This window comes from Molothrus aeneus, chromosome 8 (genome assembly GCF_037042795.1).
Source record: "Molothrus aeneus isolate 106 chromosome 8, BPBGC_Maene_1.0, whole genome shotgun sequence".
NCBI lineage: Eukaryota > Metazoa > Chordata > Aves > Passeriformes > Icteridae > Molothrus > Molothrus aeneus.
This window is the reverse complement of record NC_089653.1, coordinates 21,874,276-21,890,392: the sequence shown is the minus strand read 5'-3', so window position 1 is coordinate 21,890,392 and position 16,117 is coordinate 21,874,276. Positions and strand designations below refer to the sequence as shown.

The 16,117-nt window shown below is 60.5% G+C and overlaps 1 protein-coding gene across 2 annotated transcripts; it reads left to right on the top strand.

The window, feature by feature from the left end:
* Window positions 1-10,422: 10,422 nt before the first annotated feature.
* NKX2-3 (NK2 homeobox 3) lies at window positions 10,423-12,068 on the top strand. Of its 2 annotated transcripts, none has more exons than XM_066554940.1 (2): window positions 10,423-10,765; window positions 11,428-12,068. In XM_066554940.1, the coding sequence occupies exons 1-2, from the start codon at window positions 10,423-10,425 to the stop codon at window positions 12,066-12,068; spliced, it is 984 nt and encodes a 327-aa protein (XP_066411037.1). The 2 variants fall into 2 exon arrangements, with proteins under 2 accessions (XP_066411037.1, XP_066411038.1); XM_066554941.1 differs by having other exon boundaries at window positions 10,423-10,775; window positions 11,432-12,068.
* Window positions 12,069-16,117: the final 4,049 nt, after the last annotated feature.

Here is a 16,117-nt window from a genome sequence, read left to right as displayed (position 1 = left end):
TGCCTTTCCCTGCACTGGCAGCTGTGACGGATATGTCAGACAAAACCAAAATAAGGATTGGGTGGTTTTTTGCAAATCGTCCAAACACGGCATTATAAATCTGAGGCAAATGAAAATTCATATAAAAGTGCCTGTGAATGTGCTAATTTGAAGGGAAAGTGGGTGAGAGAATCTGATGTTGAAAGTCACTTAGAGCAATGCAAACACTAAATATACAAATACTCATCAAATACTTATTTAGAAAGTGGCTTTAGACAGTGAACAGGCTGGGTTGAAAAAAAAATTATTTGCTGATAAATATTGAACTCATTGAGGAATTTGGGCATGTGGCAATATTTGCATGAATTAGAGTGGGGGAAGTATGAAAGCATCAAAGACAGAACACTTCTCCACTGAAAAAGGGACAAGTAAAAACTTCAGCCAAAAATAAGACTCCACTTAAAAATTACTTTCACACTAGTAAAGACATGACCAAATCCATGTATTCACTGGAAAAATGTAAATTGATTATTTTTATTATCATATTGAGGCAGAATTATTATTAATGATGTAGAAAATAAATTATAAAACTTACACTTATTCTGTAAAAAAATTGTTTAAAGCTTTCTAGCTCAAAAATAATTAGATTGACAACTATTCTATGGAAACCAATTTAATTTAACTTTTCAATGGGATATTTTTAACTGATTTTTTAATTTCAGTTTTCTAAAGCAGAAATCTGTTCGAAATTTTAAGGCATTGTGTTTCCAGGTTTTCCTTGTCCTCTTTTTGTCCGCTGCCCTGAAGCTGCTTTATGATGGTTGACGTTCGTGCTGGATTTCCTCCTCTTTTCTGATCCTTTATTCCCTACTCCAAGCTTTACAAAATTTTAGCATTCTTGTAAAAGAAAAAAAGAAAAACCTTAAATGCAATTATCTCTTCCTCAGCCACCGAAGAGTTGTAACAATAAAAGTAAAAGAAGAAAGAAAAAATATTTGTCCACATTTAAATAGTTTTTCAGCTGTAGCAGAAACACTCAGAAAATGGTGGGACCTATAGCAAAATTATCCTCTTTTTTTTTTCTGTTTTCTTTTGTGCAAAGATTTTTTTCTGAAATACTTTAGTTGGGTTTTTTTTGTTTTGTTTTTGTGTTTTTGATTTTTTTTGTTTTGTTTGTTTGTTGCTTTGGTTTGGTTTGGTTTTCAGTTTTTTGGGGTGTTTTTTTGTGGTAAGGAAAAATCAGGGTCTGTTTTCTGGGCTGCTGCTTTCTGATTAGTCTTGACGATTAAGGCCCTGGGGTCCCAACCACCTTGGGGATTCAGCTGCCACACTGCTGGCTGGGGAGGGAAATCTCTTGTCTGCTGCACCAGGAGCAGCAGCTTCTCCTGCAGCCAGACCATCCAGCAGAAGGGGTGACATTAGGGGGGCATGGCTGCTGGGCTCAGAGGTGACACGAGCCACGGGGATGACCCCTCCACTGTGGCAGCAGCAGCAGGTGTGTGGGGCTGCAGACACCCTGGCTCCACACTGGGGGAGATGCCAGTGCTGGGCACAAGAGCCTCACACACCTGCAGTGTGGCTAAAGGGAGCACAAGTGCCACAGCTGGCATTTGGGAAGGAGGGTGGGACATTCCCTTGCCTTTCCAGTTGGTCACTCAGAGCTGCCCCAGCTACGAGTGCAGAACAATGAGCACAGTGAGTGATGCCCCAGGTGCCCGCCCATGCAGGGACCATGCCCCAGGAATCGTCCCTTCCTGGGCATGGCGAGGTGGGGGCTGATGGAAGCAGTGACCTCAGCCCCTCTCTCTGAACAACAGGGTCCTTCCACAGCTCCTCGCTCCTCGAGTGTCCACTGTGGGGTAGGGCACAGCCCCACACTGAGGGCGGGGGACTGTCACTCCACAGACACAAAACAATAGTCAGTGTCAATTATTTATTTTCCAAATAAATCAGCGGGTCCTGCAGGAGAAGGGCTGGAAATCAGCGAGTTTAGATTAGACCCTCCCCAAACCCCGGCTGGGCCTTGAGCCGCTGTCAGGGCTGCAGAGAAACAGCAGCGAACTCTCACGCAAATGGCCTATAAAAAAGGCCCCTGTCAAAGGCACCTTGACCTGGAGGCTCTCTGTGGTGCTGAGCTCCCCGTGGCCCTCCCCTCCCCGGGCCGCGCTCCCCTCGCATGATGTATTTCCCCTGCCTTTTTTAGAGCTGCATTATGTTAGCTCCAGGAAACAGCCTCTTCCTTCTTATAAACACAGCCCTGGGTTACTGACCAGCGGCCCTGCCACTCCACAGCCACTCTCTGTCCATCCATCACACCTCGCTGTCACCCTGGCAACATATCTCTTGGACCGGTCCGGCTCCAGGGATGGGAGAGGCAGGAGGGGGGGATAAGGGGGGGTCACATACACAGAGCACAATTCCAGCCTGCTGACTAATTCCCTGGAAACCCTGGGGCTGCACAATGAGAAAACCTTTCCGAGGGTTTCTCGAGCGTTACTGGAAGGTCAGATGAAGGTCAGCGCAAGGACACGGCTCCTACTTTCCCCACCGTCAGCAAGGGCGGGTGCGTGGGGCGGACATGGGTGAGCCGCGGGGGTACCACGGGTGCACGGTGGGAGGGATGTTTGGAGAAGGGAGCCTGGGCTCAGGCGGCCCTGGGATGAGGCACAGAGCCCGCTCGCCACTGCTGGGCGCAGGAAATGTGCCTGGGACAGAGCTGGCAGAGTGTCCTGGCAGCCAGACAGGCGTCAGTGCTTCCAGTGGGACAGGGCATGGCCAGTGGTGTGGCCTTTTGCCACCCAGCGAGGGAAGGGAAGAATTACTTTGGCCCCATGTGAACTCCCCACCACCTTTGCTATGGCCCCAGTGCCTTCAAACTGCTGGCCTGACACAGCATCCCTGCATAGGTCATGCACAGTGCAGGATGGATCCTGGGGGAGAGCACCAGGATGGGTCTTGGGGAGAGTATCCCAGACATGCTTGGATACCCATGGTCTCCAGTGTGCTGGGATATCAACAGCACAGGGACAAGACAGGAACCATATACAGAGATCCAGGTTGTCCTGTCAGTGCTGGCACAGGGACATATTTTGGCTGAGCCTTTGAGCCATCCAGCCTCTTGTATGCATGGCTGAAGCACAGCAACCACAGCACAAGGGGTCCAGCTGCGTGCTGCTCCTGGAACACCACCCTTGTCCATCCCCACCTGCTTGTCCTTCATGTTAAGCCATTGTCTCCAAGAGGAAATGCCATTTAAAGGCAGGTATTTCAAAAGAAATGGGAGATCTCTGCTCTCTGAACAACACAGCACTTCACTTCTGCCTGTTCCCTGCGTAAAGCTGGGAGTCAGGTTTACACAGGGATAGAACAAAAAAGGCAATGCTTTTAAGGACAGATCTTCACAAACCCAAACTAAAGCCCCATGAGGGCAAATCCTTTCTAATCCATGCTCTTCCTCAGAGGTGTAAGTGGAGTGGAAGGGTAGAGGGGAGGGATTTAAAGCTGGAAAACAGTTCCCCATCTCTTTGGTCTGGCAAAGGGCCCACTGATAGACTAAAAACAAGTTTGCAAAGAAGCCTGTGTGGGATAATCCAGCTATGGCCCCGGAGGGGATGAGAACAATTAGGAGTCTTCTCTCAAGTCTCCACTCCAAGATAGAAAAACAATTTATAGTTTGGTCCAGAGTTGTTGTTAGAAAGTTCTGAATCATCAGGATACACTAACAATTTCTGCACAGTAATTGCCAGGATAATTCATTAGGCGGACTCAGAGATAAACTATTAACAGAAGCTTTCAAATCTCCTACCTGCCTTCCCGTGTGCAGGACACAGGGGCTGCCCTATTTATACAGCAGCTGTCAGTGAGGATCTGGGCTCAGGAGGGAACCACATGAGCAGCCATGGCTAAATACGAAAAGTATTTCAAAGGAAAACAAAAGAATGGGTATTTATTAGACATGTGCAGGCCAAGCACATGCTCTGCCTTTAACCTTTCCAGGCATGGTAATCAGCCAGGGAGCAGTTTGCCTTCACTGCCACTGAATATGCCGCAGTCTCCAGCCACAGCAACCTTTCTACTTCCAGAGAGAACCCACCACAGCATTGGAAGCTGGCCTGCTGTGGCCTCTGGAAGGATAGTGCAAAATGTCTTTGGGCTGAGTCTGTCAGGCTTTTGACTCATATTTACCCAGAAGAGACAGAAATTACGAGCTTTCCCAGCCTCATCTTCCCCCCCAGCCCCCAAGTGCAGGTTGTTGCATGACAGAGGATATTTGTGTCCAATCCTCCTGAGCTGGTCAGCCTCAAATCACATTTGGGAAGATGAAACAGTTCAACAGCCACTGGCTGTGGGTGCCCCTCAGAGCAAATGTCAGCCTCACAGACAAATGCCAGCAGAGTTGAGGAATGCCACATACAGAGGCCAGTGCACCTCCCTATGTATGCACTCAGCCAAGGTTGCAGCATAATTTCTACCAAAGCTGATTCCTGCGTCCTTTTTCAGCTCAATTTCCCTGAAACCACTCTGGCAAAGCCAGAGCTGTGTACCATTTCTTTCACAGCTTTGCAAGCTCTGGGGTAGCCATGGCCAGGATGGCTTCATCTGCATGGGAACAGCCGGAGGAATCTTGATTAAGCAGGGAGAGAAGTGGGGACTGGCTGCCAGGCAGATGCCCTAAACAAGAGTAACTTATCAGCTCTGTTTCCAAGATGAGACATCTGTCACCACCTTGCACAGAGCCAGCCCAGCCACTTGCTCCTCACCAGCAAGTCTGTACAGAAGCATGAGGGCTTCCCTCTCCTTGAAGGAAGCCATAGAAATAGCCACCATATAATTTGCAAAATTTCTTCTAGAAAATGCTTTGCTTGGGCTCAGAAAAGCATTACACCCAGAATGCTTTGGGGGACAGCGCTGGACAGGAGCAGGAAGCAGCATGCAGCTGCATTCCCAGCCCCTGTGTTTGCCAGCGAGCCGGCAGCAGTGCAGGGAGGTCTCCAGCCCGGAGGAACACCAAGTGCTGCGGACAGCAAGGAACCTCTCCACCAGCACACACACAGCAAAGCCCAACACGGTTAATCCCTCCAGTTTATTATGTAATAAAACGCTTTCCAGACCTGTTAAAATTTAATTGGTTTAATCTTAATTGTTCCATTTTCTGTGGCACACGCAAACACAGAGCCTGACCCTGCCAGTCTCGTGTGAACTGTCCCGCGGGCTGTGGTGGGAGCAAGATGAAACCCGCTGACCTCAGCGGGATTATGTGCATGAATCAGAGCAGCAGGCCTGGGCTTGGAGCTGAAATCCAGCACTGGGCAGGTCGCCAGCACAAGGCCCAGGGTCCACTTAGGTTCCACTTAAGCGCTATGGGATGCAAGTGGTACGCAGGCCGGTGGATGCGAGCGGTGAGCAAGCCTCGTGCTGGGCCTCTGCTGAAGGATGAATTTCAGCTCAGCTTCTCAAATTGCTGTGTGTTTGTCTCACGGACACAAACACACAGCAATGGCTTCTGAGACACGGAGCAAAGGTACTCCCAGAAAGGCTGTGGGGTGTGCTCCACCAACAGGGTGGTGTACGTGTGCCAGCAGCGGTGTCCTCCTTCAGCTGCACGGGGGACCCTCTCATCACACGGTCAGTAACTGTGATTTATGACAGCTTCTAATCCAGAGGAAGAGGTGTTTTGCTACCCTCTGCACGTCCACAGTCATGGGGCTGTGTTGTGCAGCAGGGTACCTTTGTGAAGCCTGGATATCCTTTGTGCACAAGAGATGCCAAATAAAAGCAGGCAGGAGGGGGTCCTTAGCACTGGCATTTCCTATCCTGCATTGCCTTACATGAAGGATGACCTTTACCTGCTCCTGCAAGGTGGCTCTCACCAAGCTCAGCATGTCAGCCTCAGTTTCAGAGGCCCATCTGGCACTGAAACCAAGTGCAACCTCCCCTTTGGTGTCCAAGCCTACCAAGCTCCCCTTGCTGCAATGGGCAGCACCCTTGCATTTGCTGTTCCTATCCCTCAAAGTGCTGAACACTGAATGTTTCACACAGCTACTGGTATCCCTCAAACCAACCTCCCACCTTAAAACTGTTTGTGTAGGACGCTAGAGTCTGGATCTGACCTTTAGAAAACAAATTTATTTTCCACCGAGGCTTTGTTTCGGGATGTATTTCCAAGCCATGCATCCCCACAAGAACTGTGAAGCAAAAGTAAATCAGCCAATGTCAATGGAGGAAAAAAATACTGAAGAAAAGCAGATATTTGCAATGATGTATTTCTTAATAAAATGGGCATTAGTTGGCTGGTTCTTGGCCAAACCAAGACAGCTGTTCTGAGGATTCAGAGAGATGCAGGCAGGTGTCAAGTGGCAGACCTGAGTGAACAGGATGGTGCAGGCACTGCCCGGGCACAGATGGGACACAGCAGTGGGACATGGAGCCAGCCTGTTGCTGGGTGAGCATGCTGCACTCCCTTGTCTGGACCTGGCTCCGCTGCCTGCAGAAGCCCTCTCCTGAGGAATACAGATAATGTTTATTTTCAGAGTTGTGGAAAAGAGCCATTCCTGTGCAAGTGGCAGGGCAGGGATAAACGCCATCCTTTTCCCCGGGTGCTGTGACCAGGTGGGCGCACTCAGGGAGTGAGTCCGGGCTGGGAGCTGCGGCGGAGCCGCCCCGTGTGCGCTCCTCACGGAGCCCCTCAGGGCGCGCCCGCTGGGCACCGAGAGGGGCGCCGAGGCTGCGTACGGAGAGAGCCAGACCCCGGAGACAGCGGAGCGCCGTGCCGTGCCGGACAGGACCGGACCGCGGGGTCCGCTGCCGGCAGGTGACCGAGCCGCGAGGAGCCGGTGCGGGCTGCACGGGACGCGGCCCCAGCGGCAGCCCCGGCGGCGGGTCGCTGTCCCGGGACCCGCCGCCTCTGCGCGTCGCGTCGCCGGCCCCGCCGTGCGGGGGCGTCCCCGGCGCGCTGCGGTTCTCACATAAATCAGGACCGAACTCCTGGGAAAGGGCCATCCTTCACCGGGCGCTGCTGACAGAGAACGAGAACCAGACGGGCCCTGAGATAAACCACGGCGCGCAGCGTTTACACAAGGGCAGGCTCTGTGTAAATAGAGCCGGGCGCGGGGGGCAGCTCCCGGCGGCGCGGGTCCGCTCCGGCTACGGCCCCAGCCCGCGGGCCGCCGGGCTCCCGGGGCGGCGGGCAGGTGGGTGCCGCCCGCCCAGCGCCTCCCGCCGCCGTGCCCCGCTGGCTCCCCGAGCACGGGGCCTGGAGACAGGGCCGGATTAGCGTGTTTGTTTGTTTACGGCCATTAGCGCGGGGCCGGCTCCAGCACTCCGCACCCGCAAGACTAATGGAGCAATTAGCAGCCCCGGTGCTGATAGCATCGCCCCGAGCGAGACCCCCGGCCGCGGCCGCTGCTACCGGGCTGCCTGCGGCCGGGGCCCTCGGGCGGGAGCGGGCTGCTCGCTCCCGCGCCCGCCCGCCGCGATGTGCGCGGCCGCAGCGGGGCTGCTGTTCGCTCCCCGGGCCTGGGGGGGAGGCTCTTGGCTCTCTTGGCTCCGCTGCAGCATCCGCACGGCGAGCTCCATCCATTACAATAATCCCCTGTCTAAACAGAGCGCAGGAGCGGCCGGGACAACAAGGCCCTGCTGTAAACAGAGCTCAGGGGACGCCGCTAATGATATAAATAAAATAACCATTAATAGCCCGGTGACCCCAGCCCAGCCAGCTTGGGAAAGCCCTGCAGCCGCAACCCGGGCTGAGACCCGCCGGCAGGTACTGGGCTGCCCTGCTCCTTCCTCCCCCTGGATTCTGTAACTCCGCACCGCTCGCCCCGGTCCGGCCGTGCTCCTCGGCGCCAGCCGCCTCGGTACGGGCACGGTCGGGCCCGACCATCTCCCAGCTTGCCCGGCTTTTCCAGCCGGGAACTCACCACCGATCCGCCTACACTAAAGGGGGCATGCTGGCATGGGGGGAAAGCGCGGACCCAGTTACCGCACTGGGAGACTGGCGGAGGGTGAGGCGGCCCAGAGAAGGCCGGGCCGCGGCTTGCTCCCTCCGTCGGGCGTGGGCTCCCCGAGCATTACGCGTGGCCGGCAGCAGCACAAATAAGTGGGTCCCAGCGGGAGAACCACTCGTACCACCGGGGAGAAATCCCAATGTGCCCTTTTCGGTCCGACCCAGGTTCCTAGAGCCCGCAGGCCGCGCCCGGCGATCGGCCCGTCTGGGATCCCTGAGCGCGATGGCGCCATACGAGTCAGACGGTGCCGGGGTGCGGCCCCGGCCCTCGGCACGGCGGCTGCTGCTCCCGCACACGGACGGGCAGGCGGACATCGGCAGTGGCCCGGCAGATCTTATGCCCGCCACCACCGAGGGCAGCGGCCCTCGACGCTGCTCTCCCCGCCGGGAAGCTCGGCCGCAGGGGAGCTCCCGGGGAGCGCGGCGCTGTGCAGAGCCCGGCCGCTCGCCGCGCTGCCACCGGGCCCCGGGAAGGTCGGGGCCCCGAGGCGGGCGGGAGTGGCCCGGGACGGTGGCGGATGTGTAACACGGATAAGGAGCTAATTGTTACTAATTATTTTCCGAGTCCCGGCAGCCACGCAGTGCCGAGCTTCTCTGCGCACCGGCGGCACAGGGCAGAGTCGGGCCCCGGTAAGGCCTGCTTACTGCCGCTGCCCTTCGTCAGGACCGCAGGAAGGCGTCTCCCACGGGGAGCGGCGAGAAGAGACCGAATCGTCATATTTTTATGGCGAGGGGTTTGAAGCTGCGTGGTGGTAGCGGTCCGGTGCGCCGGGGGAACGGGAACCGGCCCCGCCGCGGGACCGGCAGCACATGAGCTGCGGCGAAGTGCGCGGGACTCGGGCTCCTGTCCCGGGCTGCGCCCTAGTAAATACGTCTCTGGGACGTGCAGAAAGATGTAGATACGAGGGCACCGACAGAGCCGCTAAACGGTGGAGCCGCCGGACGCTAACAACACGAGAGAAACTCCCGGCAAGGCCCCGCCAAGCCCCGGCGCCGGGACACTCACCTGCCCGGCGTACGCGCCCGGCTCCGGTGGCCTCCCCTCGTCGCCGATCCAAGCCCTGCAGGGCAGCAGGATTTTAATCACAACGAAAAATCTCATCAAAGACCCCCTGCCCCTCCCTCGGTGCGCCCGCTCCCCGTGCCGCGGCAGCCCGGAGCCCGTGCAAAAGTCCGGGAGCCGCGGGGAGCGCCGAGGGGCCGCGGCTCCCCCCGCATCACCGCGGCGCTCGGCCGGTGCCCGGCGAAGTCCTGTGCCCGGGGACTTCTCAGTGCGGAAGAGCTCGGCAGGCTCATTCGGTGCGTCACCCTCCGGCACGGCGGAGAGGTGGCTCCGCGGAGCTGCTGGCCGCCCGTTACCAGCGGGAGAAACGAAAGAAAACGAAACGAAACGAAAGAAAACGAAAAACAACGAAAGGAAACACAGACGATCGCGGTATGGCACTCCCCACCTAGCCCCGCGTTACCGCGGTCCCGGGCTGCCCACCCGGCCCGGCCCGGTCCCGCCCCGACTGGGCCCGGCGGTCGCGGGCTGCGGGGCCCGATCCGGCGGGGCGAAGCCCTGTGCGAACGAGTGCCGCACCGGCAGCGGCGAGCTGGGCCGGCCTGCAGACCGGCCGATCGCGGGGGTATTTGCGGGGACACCGGCGAAGGGACCGGAGGTGCAGGGGGTGAGCAGTGGGTCGGCTACGTGTACGTCGCATGGCTACGGCCCGTCCGGGACAGCGGGATCTCCGTCGGCTGCGGGAAGGGTGTGGGGTGGCGGAGGCGCCTGAACCTCCCCTCCGCTACGCGCCCTGGGCCGCGGGAGGCACTTGCGGGGCCGTGCTGGTGGGGCGGGAGGCCGGGCTGGCGGGGCCGCACATGTCGGCCCCTGCCGGGGCCGGACCGAGCCGTGTGCGGGCGGGCAGGGGCCAGCGGGGCGCGCCCGGGCGGGGGTCCCTACCTACCTACACGTGCTTAGCACTGGGGGGCGCGGCGGCGGCCGCCGCGGCTCTCTGCGGGCACCCCGACCCCGGCGCACCGTCCCCGCGCCCGCCGGGCGGGTGCCGGGCCGGCGGGGCGCTCTGCGGGAAAGCAGCCTCCCCGAGTGCAGCCTTAATACATTGCTATTTCTGGCCGGGCGGCCGGAGCCGGGCAGGGGGCCGGCTCTGCCTCCCCCTCTCTCCAATGGCGAGGCCGCCCCCGGCCCCTCCTTGCCGTGACGTGCCGGCCCGGGGCAGAGGAGGCTCCCGAGCCTTTGGCTGTCCCTGCAGAAGCTGTAACAAAACGCAGACCCCCAGCGCCGAGCTAATGGAGGCAACTTAGACAGAAGCAGGCTCGGCCCCTCGTCTCTCGGCGCTGCCTGCTCCCCCCGCACCGGGCGCGGCGCTCCCCGCCGAGCAGCCGCCCGAGCGCCGCCGGGCCTGCGGGACTGCCTGGCCGCTTGCGCTGCCCCGATGATGTTACCGAGCCCCGTCACCTCCACACCCTTCTCTGTCAAAGACATCCTCAACCTGGAGCAGCAGCAGGACCCGCACTATGGGGCTCAGCTCCCGCACCACCTGGAGCACCACTTCCACCCCGCTGCCTGCCTGCTGGCGGCTGCCGACGGCGCCCGCTTCTCCGACGGCGAGGAGGAAGAGGAGGAGGAAAAGCTCTCCTACCTGAGCCCCATGGCAGCGCCCGGCAGCCAGGCGGACGCGCGGATCTCCGCCGACAGCTACGTTCACGCCGTGCTGCGTAGCTCCTGCGAGGCTCCCGGCCCGGGAGAAGAGCTGGACCCGGCGGTCCGAGACCCAAGTGAGTATCAGCTCCGCCGCGCTCCCCGCACTGCACCGCCCCGCCGGGACGGGCCAGGCGCTGGCTTCCCATGGTGCGTTCCCAGCCCTCGGGCATCGCCTCGCGAAGCCCAGGTCCCTGTAGCCTGCCCCACGTCCCTTGGCCATGTCGAGCTGGGACAGGCACGTCGCGGGGCTGCCACCGTCCTCCTCCGCGCCTCGCTCGCCTCCTCCCTGGGTAGTGCCTCCGCATGGCCCCAGTCCGGAGGTGCCGGATCAGGCCCAGGCTCTGCAATTTCGGTAGCGGATGGGGAGGAACGGGTCGGGTTAGGCCCAATCCGCACCCGCTGCGGCGGAGCCCGGCGGCGGAGCAGGTGCCCGGCGCTGTGCGCGGCGCGGCCCGGAGCTCTCCTCGCGGTGCCGCAGCGGTAACGCCGCAGCCGGCCCGCAGGTGCGGAAACATGCCCGGCCCCGCCGCCCGAATAGGGCCCTCGCAAACACAGGCGGTGCCGGAGACGGCCGGTCCCAGCGCTGCCTCCCCGCCCGCACCGCGGTGCCCCGACGGGCGCGTAGCGGCGCGGGGCCGGCCGGGCGCGGAGCCCTCGTCCGCCGGTGGGGCCCGCCGGGGGCAGCGAGCGCCCGGCGTCGGCCAGGCGCACCCGTGACCTGTGTTCCCCCGTACAGAGAGCTGCGTCCTGAAGAAGCCGCTGGACGCAGCGGAGAAGGCGGAGGAGACGGAGAGGCCGAAGCAGCGGAGCCGGAGGAAGCCCCGCGTACTCTTCTCCCAGGCGCAGGTCTTCGAGCTGGAGCGTCGGTTCAAGCAGCAGCGTTACCTGTCGGCGCCCGAGCGGGAGCACCTGGCCAGCAGCCTCAAGCTCACCTCCACGCAGGTGAAGATCTGGTTCCAGAACCGGCGCTACAAGTGCAAGCGGCAGCGGCAGGACAAGTCGCTGGAGCTGGGCGGCCCCGCGGCCCCGCCGCCGCCGCGCAGGGTGGCCGTGCCCGTGCTGGTCCGTGACGGCAAGCCGTGCCTCGGCGGGTCGCAGGGCTACAGCTCGGCGTACAACGGGCCCTACTCCTACAATGGCTTCCCCGCCTACGGCTACGGCAACGCAGCCTCCTACAACCCCGGCTACGGCTGCACCTACCCGGCGGGCACCGGCGGCGCGTCCATGCAAGCCGCCTGCAGCCCAGCGGCGGCCGCCAGCCCCTTCGTGAACGTGGGCGGCCTCGGGGGTTTCAGCGGCGGTGGCCAGCCGCTGCACCAGCCGGCGGCGGGGCCTTCCTGCGGCCAGGGCGCACTGCAGGGCATTCGGGCCTGGTAGCCCGCACGCACTGAGGGTCGGGAGCGGACCGACAGGACGGCCCGGCGGCTCCACGGCCCTTTTAGCACCCGCACCGCAGCCCGGCTGCGCGCCACGCGCCCTGGACCGGAGGCGGCGGCGGCGGCGGCGGGACGGCGCGGCGGGACCCCGGCGCTCCCGCGAGCATCGGTGCGGGGCCGGCGACGGACGGAGCGGAGCGGCGGCAGGACGGGGCCTCGCGAACCCGCAGCGAAGCGCCGCCGCCCCGCGGAGCCGCCGCGACGGCCGGGCGGGCCGGGCGGGCCGGAGCCGATCGCGCCGCGCCAGCGGAGCAGCTTTGCTTGTAAAAAGCCGACGGCGGGGCCCGCTAGTGCCGCGGCCCCTCTATCTACTCTGTATCGGTCACTGCCAGCGCCAGCTCGCCCAGTCAGTCAATAAACCAGGTGCAATACTCGCCGCCCGATCCTCCTTCGTCCAGCGGCCGGTGCCCGGCGGAGGGGCCGGGGCCCGTGCCCGGCGGCGGGGCGGTCGCCGCGTCGTGCCCGCGGGGCAGGGCGGCCCGGCCGGCTTGTGAGCGTGCCAAGGGCGCTGAATGGGGCCGCGTAGCTCAGAGCCGGGCCCATTGTGGCCGACGGGCCGGCGCTGAAAGGAGCCGCCGAGGAAGGTAGCGGGAATAGGCGCTTATTGGATTCGGGAACAAAAGGTGTGGCAGGGAGGCGAGGGACAAAGGGGCCCCGGCGCCGAGATTGACGGGCCGCTTTGCCCCCCACTGAGGCCCAGGCCCGGCGCTTTATGCGCGGGGGCTGCAGAAACGTGCTGGGTTTTGTTCCCCATTCTGGGAGCGCAGGGGAAGAGGAGGGGGGTCCGCGGGCCGCTGATTAGGGCCGGCCGGGCCGGGCAGCCTGAATGCCGGGTCATTATTGCTACATGTTCAGCCATTTCTCTCGATCGCAGGGGGAGGGGGCGGCCGAGGCCCCCGAGCCCCACGGGACCGGCCGCGGCGTCGCCTGCCGCTTGCCCCGTCCCGGGCCGCCCGGTCCCGCTGTCGCCACCGAGGCGCTCTCGGGGCGGTGGCGGCCGCGCTGCCGCTGCCGTGCGGGTCCCGCCGAGCCCCGCCGCCGGGGCCGGAGCCGCGCCGGGGAGGGCCGGACACCCGCGGAGCAGTGCGGCAGCAGCGGCCGTCCGGGGCACCGCGGGCGGCAGGGGGACCAAAGGCGCCGGGAGCTCTCCCGTGCCATCCCGCACATCTGCCCGGCCGCGACCCTGGCTCTCCGATGTTGTTTCCAGCGGAGCCTTCTTGGAGCCGGCGCGACGGACGCAGACCAGGGCCTGGCTGTGCCACCCCCCTGACCCAGCGCTGCCCACCGTGTCCTCCCCATGAGCTCCCCATGTGTGTTGCGTGACAGTCCCTGTGTCCCGAGCAGAGGACCAGGCTCTGCCCTCGCAGAAGCAGCAGGTAACACCGCTGACGTTACTAACCCCGGGTTTAAGCTGCACATTCCCACCATTCAAGCTGAACGTGCACCTTCGGGGTTTGCTGTTTGAAAGGAACCGGAGAAATTCTTTCCACCGCGGAGAGTGGGAACCCGCAGGCCCCGGCTGCCAGCCTGGCTCGGCACGGCACCCCGCTGTCCCGCGAGCCGCCCGAGGCCAGCAGGCTTCACGGGGCCGGCGCTGGGAGAGGATGCGGCACGCCCCGCTGATTGTTTGCTGGATGGCAGTAAGGTGTCGCAGGAGAGGAAGCCCAGGCCCTGCTCTTGGCTTTCAGAGATGAGTGGTTAAGGCCCTGTGGTCTCGTGGGTAGAAACAGGATAGCCAAGAACAAAGGTAATGCGCTTTCTTCACAGCAGCAGTCAGGCTGGAGAGATTTGTCTCTGCCATAGGAAGGAGTTGCATTTTCCTCCATGTTCTGCCAGACTGTTGTCTGCAAAAATAGGGGACTCGTGTGAGTTCATACTTCAGCATGCAAGCCAGAGGAACCGTAATCACAATAGAAGCTCCTCCAAAATCAGGGTGTGTGAGAGGAGTTCCCAGCTTAACACATCCCTTCAAAGTACGTGGCAGTTGATGAGAAATCCACTGCATCTCAGCAGCACCCAGAGCCTCTGGCTTAGGCCAGAGCCCCAGCATGGGACATGCTGCCCAGGTCTATAGTCACAGTCTCTGGAGCACAGACTGTTCTGTAAAGCAAAAGGACACGCAGGGACCTCACAGCTGTGTTGCAAGAGGTGAGGCAGTACCAGCATGATCCAGCACCGACAGTACCCCGCCACAGCACAGCACTCTCTGCTTGTGCCTGGTCACAGCCCTGACCCCTCTGTCCCTGCACGGAGCTGGAACAGCTCCCAGTCGGGGGATTCCGAGAGGCCTGACTGCAGGCTGATGTCTCATGGCGCTGGAAGGTTCTAGATGTCCACCATAGCAAGCCCCATTCCTGGGACAGATCCCAGCTGTCCCACCAGCTCAGCCTGGAGGAAGGGCAAGGGGTTAGTGGGAGGGACCCCTCTTCAGAGCCTCGCCCAAAGCTCCTGAGCTGATGGGGAGGACAGACCAGTACAAAGAGACGGCGGTAATGGAGGGCCCAGGGTGGCGGAAGTGGAACGCTCCAAAGAGGAGGAACAGCCGGCAGAGGCGAGTGGGAGGGAGATGGTGGGAGATTGCAGATTGGACCGGCTGCCCAGGGAGGGGAGACACAATGGAGGGAAGTTGCTGCATGGCTGTGCTGGAGGCAGCACCCGCCCCTGATGCGCCCTGTCCCCCAGAGCCCAGGCTGGAGCAGGGTGCCTCCAGCAGGGTGAGAGGCACGGGGAAATCTCTGGAGGGGATTCCTGTGGCATGGTCCTGCTGCACCATGGTGGTGCCATGGCCAGAGGGACATCAGGGAGGGAGGGACAAGAATGGCCATGGACAAGGGGCAGAGGGTGTGTGTTTCTTCCTGGTTGATTGAGGGATTTACTGCTATTTGGGAATCAAGCTGTGAAGGTGCTGATTGATTTCAAACAGGAATGAGATGAGATTCTCTAAGTGCACTGATTTAAAGGAAAGGAGGGATTTTTGGGGCAGCTAGATTTTAACCTCCAGGCCTCAGACCCATTCTGTGTGCAGGCTCCAGCTGTGTTTTTTATTCAAGTTTCCTGTTCAAGGAAGAGCTCATCAGCAGAACTTGTCTCATGCAGTGGCTCCTAGGGAGGCTCCATCCAAAGCCCAGTTATTGCTGGTTTTCTGTGGCCTTTCCATTATGCTCAGGATCACACAGAAGCAGTGCTGTTCCTTCTGCAGCACCACAGACATGCTCTGGTTTCCTCTCTTTCCTGACATCTTTTTTCTCTTCCTTTCTCCCCCCCTATTGCTGAGCTCGTCCCTCCCCCTCTAATCCCTCATCCTTCTGTCTCCACCATCTACCTGCAGCCATCAGCAAGGAGCTCACCTGAGTGAAGAGGGAGATGCCTGCTCCCAGTGAGGCTGCTCAGGCTGCTGGTGGATCTGGGCAGGCATCACTGAGTCCTGGTCCCATCTACTCCAGCCTGGTCAGAGCCACCTCCTGCTGCGTGCATTGGGAGCATGGGGACCCAGCTGTTTGCTAGTGTGGTGCCCAGCTCTTGCTCCTCTATTTGAGTGCCAGCTCCTGCTCTGCTGAGCTTCCCACCGCAGCCACCCCAGCCCGAGCTGGGAGCTGCCGAGGCTGCTTGGCCACTGGGGCTCTGTGGAGCCCTCAGGTGCTGGAGATGCTGGAAGCTCCTCCTGGCAACGGCAATATGGGGTTGTCACATAAGAACTCTCCAGTGCCAAGAAAACTGTTGCCAGCCATGGATCAGGTAATTAAAACATTGTTAGTCGTGCTCTGGAGCCTCCAGAAAGGGAGGCTTTCTCCCACCACATGACTGCAGCACGAGGGGCAGGGACCCGCCTCCCCTGCGTGCATGAGTCGCTGCATCACAAGATGACTACACCTGGCTGAGCAGGGCGACTGGCACCTGCATGTTTCAGCTGATGCCTCTTCCTGCAGTGGTGAGATCAGGCACAGTGCTGCCAACAGGGATCCAGGTGACCCGCGAAGGATTCACTCTGAT

What these genes read in the sequence shown, in the direction of transcription:
- NKX2-3 (XM_066554941.1), top strand. Translation starts at nt 10,423, where the DNA reads ATGATGTTACCGAGCCCCGTCACCTCCACACCCTTCTCTGTCAAAGAC. An exon ending in CGAGACCCAAGTGAGTATCA is followed by an intron (nt 10,776 to 11,431) that starts GCTCCGCCGCGC and finishes CCGTACAGAGAG; the next exon opens with CTGCGTCCTGAAGAAGCCGC.